Source organism: Mandrillus leucophaeus, unplaced genomic scaffold (genome assembly GCF_000951045.1).
Source record: "Mandrillus leucophaeus isolate KB7577 unplaced genomic scaffold, Mleu.le_1.0 Scaffold582, whole genome shotgun sequence".
In the NCBI taxonomy this organism is placed as follows: Eukaryota; Metazoa; Chordata; class Mammalia; order Primates; family Cercopithecidae; genus Mandrillus; species Mandrillus leucophaeus.
Genome location: NW_012106275.1, coordinates 543,915 through 549,226, shown reverse-complemented (window position 1 = coordinate 549,226; position 5,312 = coordinate 543,915). Strand labels below are relative to the sequence as shown.

General features: G+C 49.3%; 1 protein-coding gene across 1 annotated transcript in view; it reads right to left on the bottom strand.

Annotated features, from left to right (window-relative positions):
- The window catches only part of ITSN1 (intersectin 1 (SH3 domain protein)), a 196,230-nt gene that overhangs the window by 1,380 nt on the left and 189,538 nt on the right, over nucleotides 1-5,312 (bottom strand). The window contains exons 35-39 of the mRNA XM_011999125.1: nucleotides 4,845-5,057; nucleotides 3,659-3,780; nucleotides 2,203-2,285; nucleotides 1,802-1,885; nucleotides 859-1,032 (exon numbers count right to left, since the gene is read on the bottom strand). Of these exons, the coding sequence (XP_011854515.1) occupies nucleotides 859-1,032; nucleotides 1,802-1,885; nucleotides 2,203-2,285; nucleotides 3,659-3,780; nucleotides 4,845-5,057 (676 nt within the window). The remainder of the gene's footprint in view (nucleotides 1-858; nucleotides 1,033-1,801; nucleotides 1,886-2,202; nucleotides 2,286-3,658; nucleotides 3,781-4,844; nucleotides 5,058-5,312) is intronic.

Below are 5,312 nucleotides of genomic sequence, written 5' to 3'. Positions count from 1 at the left end.
GAGATGGGGTCTTGCCCTGTCACCCAGGCTGGAGTGTAGTGGCACCATCACGGCTCACTGAAGCCTCAACCTCCCAGTCTCAAGCAGTCCTCCTGCCTCAGCCTCCCAAGTAGCTGGAACTACAGGTGCGTGCCACTATGCCTGGCTAAGTTTTGTATTTTTTTGTAGAGACTAGGTCCCATTATGTTGGCCAGGCTGGTCTCGGACTCCTGGGCTTAAGCGATCCTCCTGCCTCAGCCTCCTAAAGTGTTGCGATTCCAGGCCCGCATCACCATGGCCACCGGTGATTTTTACTGGGTTGAGGGAGAGACAGGTGGTTTCTTGGAATCATTGGGCCGAGACTATTCTTTTCCAGACCCAAGCAGGAACAGAAGGCTGGCGGAAGAAATGATTCATCCAACGTGACTGCATCCCTTTGCCTACTTAATAACTGCCACAGAAATGCCACCCAAAGGGACCTGGCCGATTCTGCGGCTCCTGTGCTGGGCTAACATCCTTGTTCCATTGGCCAGTTTCATCCATTGCCAGCATGGCTTTTTGCCAAGGACTGAAGAACTGTGCTGAGGCTCTTAAATATACCCCTCTCCACAGTCACCTGCTTTGGAAAGCAGAAGATGGTCGTGTTTGCCCAGGGCAGCTGGCACAATTCTAGACCAAGCATGCTCTGTCCACTTGCAGTGAGACACCTCCAGAAGACTCCTCCAGGGGAGACAGAGCCTCGTCTTGTGCCAGCCAGCCGCATCTCTCCGGAGGGAAACCCAAGGAATCCTGGCACCAAGTCTCCAGGTAAGAAAACATTAACCCACGCAAACGAGTGCCAGGGAAGGAGGCGTAACCACGGGGCCGCGTTCCACTCACCATCTGGTGAGAACTGGTCCCTCTCAAACACAGTGATGCAGAGGACTTCCTGCTCCAGGTCTCGGATGAAGAACTGGCAGTTGGAATTCCACTTGGGGTTCAGAGTGTCCTGGATCGTCTTGGTGATGTGGCACTGGGAACCCATGGTCACCTCGCAGTAGGGGTTGCTCTTTCCTGAAGGGAACAAAAGCCTTCGTCAGATGGAACTCACCCCTCATTTTGATCCCCACTCTTTTTTTTTTTTTTTTTTCTGATGGAGTCTTGCTCTGTTGCCCAGGCTGGAGGGCAGTGGTACGATCTCAGCTCACTGCAACCTCCACCTCCTGGGCTCAAGTGATTCTCCTGCCTCAGCCTCCTGAATAGCTGGTATTACAAGTGCCTGCCTCCATTCCTGGCTAATTTTTTATATTTTTAGTAGAAACGGGGTTTCACCATGTTGGCCAGGCTAGTCTCAAACTCCTGACCTCAGGTGATCCGCCTGCTTTGGCCTCCCAAAGCACTGGGATTACAGGTGTGTAATCCAGGCCACTGTGCCTGGCCGCTCCCCTCTCTTAATAATTATTACGCTTAGTAAGTGGCATTCAATGGAGAATCCAGGTGAAAACTCCCAGAAGTCAGCTTCATCCTTAAACTAAGAACACATAATTAATTGAGTGGGCTTTGAAACTAGGCCCGTCCTGTCTCCTCACTTTGGTCTGATTTTGTGTCATATCCACTGTGAATGCAGCCGCTCAGATCCCTCGGAAAAGCAGAATGGTAGAAAGGATGAAAAAAAAACCCACAAAACCTCCAGGTTTTAAATCAGTGCTAGTTAAACCAACTCTGGAAGGAGATTGGGGAGTACGGAAATAGCACATTTGATTTACATTCAGGTGGGGGTGCGGGGAATCCGGACCCAGCTTCCAACCCTAAGGCAGGAGGCGGGGGCGCCTCAGAGCCTTACCATGTGACCGACAGGGTTTCAACTCAATGCCTTCAACCACGTTCACCATCAACCTTCCAATGCCTGTTGCCCTTTGAGAACGGACTGTGACGGCAGGAAAAACACAAAATGCTTCATTTGAACATGCCACACCGTTCCCATCTCTGTGAGCCTCACAATGCATTTCATGTACCTCTCCCGACTCAAAAGTAATTCTCCCCTCCCCTCCTTGAACTCTTGCTTCCTTGCTCCTGGAATTTGTCCTCCCTCCCCATCTGCATCCCACCCCAAGCTCACTTCCATCCCATCTCATGCCCCTCCTCTAGGTCCACAGGACTCTTCTATTCTGAGGATTTTCAGCCCAGCCAAATGGCCCTCCCTCCTGCCCAGCGTGCAGGACGCCCCGCGGGGCCATGCATTACCCAGGTACGCTTTCTCGCGCTTCTTCTTCTCAGTCTCTATGTAGAGTTCAGAAGCAGCTTTGATTTTCTGCACCCAGGCAGTCCTTGGACGGAAAAAGACAGAAAGTTGCCAAACAGAAACTCAGGAAAAAGGCTTCAGGTCTGTTCAAACACTGTTGCCAGGACTCCGTTTTCTTTGTTCACTTGATTTTAACAACAAAGGCTTGGGAAAGAGAATCTGATTTTATGTCACATGATGCTAATACTTATTCCTGCCATCAATAAGAAAGGCATGAGGGCCATTTCCATGGATGTCCTCAAGACCTGCGTTCATGTCCCCGGGGAAGAAAATCTGTGATAGATGCTGTCTTGGAGGCAACATGGGGACACAACTCCTCTTCCTTCCTTACCGAAGAGCAGCACATATTTTCCTAATCCAACAAAGCCAGAAGGATCTTGCTTATGAAGTCACGCAAAGAAAGAACAAAAACCACTTCCCAGATTGGGAACCACTTCACAAGAAAGAGCAAAATGCCCTGGGGGAAGGCATTTGTGGCTGCGGTTTTCGCCTTCATTTTTTCTGAGAACCATATGCACGAAAGCTTTAGCCAATTTTCTTGCTTGCTGCAAACGCTCTTTGGAATGATGCTGGCCTTGTGTCAAGTTCACCCTTCAGAAAATGATCTATTTCACTTGGCTCCAGGGCAGTGTCTTGAAGACAGATTGAAGCAAAAAACCCATGGCCCTAGGCTCCAGAATGCCCGTTTAAGTGAGCCAAGGTGAGGAGGGGTTTGGGTTTGGGTGGTCCTATTAACCCCCAAATTGCTTTCCTATTGGTTTCTGCCACCTGGGAAGCCAGGGGAAACTTGAGATGCTCCGTTTACCTCAAAGAATGCTAAACATTTCTGAAAAAAACAAAACAAAACAAAAAAACTGCCAGGTGCAGTGGTTCATGCCTGTAATCCCAGCATTCTGACATTCTGGGAGGCCAAGGCGAGTGGATCCCTTGAGCCCAGGAGTTGAAGACCAGCCTGGGCAACATGGTGAGACCCCATCTCTACAAAAAAAATAATAAAAGACTAGCCAGGCTTGGTAGCACATGCCTGTAGTCCTAGCTACCTGGGAGGCTAGGGTGGGAGGATTACCTGAGCCCAAGAGGTCAAGGCTGCAGTGAGCTGTGACCGCACCACCGCACTCCAGCCTGAGTGACAGAGTGAGACTCTGCCTTAAAAAACAAACAAACAAAAAAACTCCAGCAAAATTAGTTTCAATCCATGTTATTTTGGAAAGTGCATGCCGTGTGTCAGATTTTTGAGAGGCTATAGAAAAAAGTAATAGCCCCATCCCCAACCCCAGCCAGGGGTGATGGCATTGCCACTTGGGAAACATTGGCACCTGCTGATTAATCACACGTCCCTTTTGTGCGCTAGCGCCGTGGAGCCCCTGGGGCCCATGCTGGGGAGGCGGCAGGTCTTACCGTTCATTTATGCTTTCTGCTCGGAGGGTGTAGACGCGGTCAATGTGGGAGATGTGGAAGATGGGTTCGTCTCCAGAAGGGTCGGTGGGTAATTTTACTAGAACCTCATTTAGGAAAATAGGCTGCAAAGTAACGCGAAGGCATTACAAAGCGAGGCTGGGGGTCTGCGTGCTCTGGTAAACCGTGAGTGTGTGAGCACGCTTATGAGACTGCAAGTCAGCCGTGTGTGCACGCCCATGCGTGTGTTTCAGTAACCTCGACTGAGCATGTGTGTGTGTTTCTGGGTGTGTTCCAGTAAACCAGACTAAGGGCGTGTGTGTTTTCCGGTAAAGAATCCCAGAATAATAATTTTGTGTTAGTACCAACTTTCATAGATTACAAATTATAGATATGGGTCTCCCCCACCCCCGATTTTGCAGGTATGTTTTAACTCCTTCAGGATGAGATCTGGCTGGTGTCGCTTTTCCCGGTGTATCCTAAACAGCAGTCTTCATCCACTTTACATCAAGCAATTCCCTCCAAAGATTTTCACATGAAGTTTCTAGTAACTATATAAATACATAGCTCTTTTTTCCCCCAAAATAAAGCTAACTGCTGCTTCAGAGAAAATTCTTCTGTAAAAACGCCCCCATGGAGACAAATTTAGAAACACAATGTCCCGTGACACGAAGACACACAAACACAGCCATGCACGTATGAACAGACCATATAAACAGCTGAGGGAAATTCTCCACTCATCAACTGTTTAGAGAGGCTGTGCTAGAAAGGGGAGGCCTCGGATGTTTCAAGCTACCTGGAGAAGTCCGGCCGGGGACTTAGGACTGTTTGGAGGCGACGGTGGGCCCTGGGTGCTGTTTTGCGCCTCTTCTCCCAGGCTTTTTCACACCTGCCTCATCTGTACCCTAGACTTCGCTCCTACAGGCTAAGGCACGCCTTTGTCACATCCCAGGGACCACAGGAGCCATTTGGCAGCCAATATATGTTCCACTGATGGCACCGAGTGTCACTGAAACTGCGGTGGGATACGGATCATCCTCCACTCCGGACACCCTAAATCGCAGTTCAACTCCCAGCCTTCTACTCCACGCCACGGCCCCAGACCCCGCTAAAACTCTAGCTCCTTTTTGGAAACTTCTTCCTCCCCAAACACGTCAACCCTGACAATGTAATCGGGAATCCAACTTACAGTTTTGTACATTTTATACTGCAGGTTTGATTTGGGGCTGAAGACTTTGTCGGTGCCAGAAGATCCCAAGGGCTTCGTGATCTGAGTCAGCAGGAGGAAGTCGTTGAAAAGGAAACCATACAGTTCCTTGTTGCTCTTGGCCTTGTAGAGCTTCCCGCTGTGCAGAAATTTGCGCGGCCCCAAGCAGTTGGTCACTGAATTGAACACAAGTTGCTGAGAAAGGAAAACAAAACCCAAAGTGTAACATTTTTTGTTTCTCCGCATCTGAAAGCATGGGCTCCATCAGAATCAGAGGCCAGGCCCCAGCGGACTCGGATCTCAGGCAAAAGTCAAGGATGGCTTTGAAGACTTTGGAGCCAAGAGATCAAAGTCAGACAAAGGCATAGTTCAGGGAATTCCAAGTATCAAGAAGAGTCTCAATGGTAATTTCTTTTTTTTTTTTTTTTTTTTGAGATGGAGTCTCGCTCT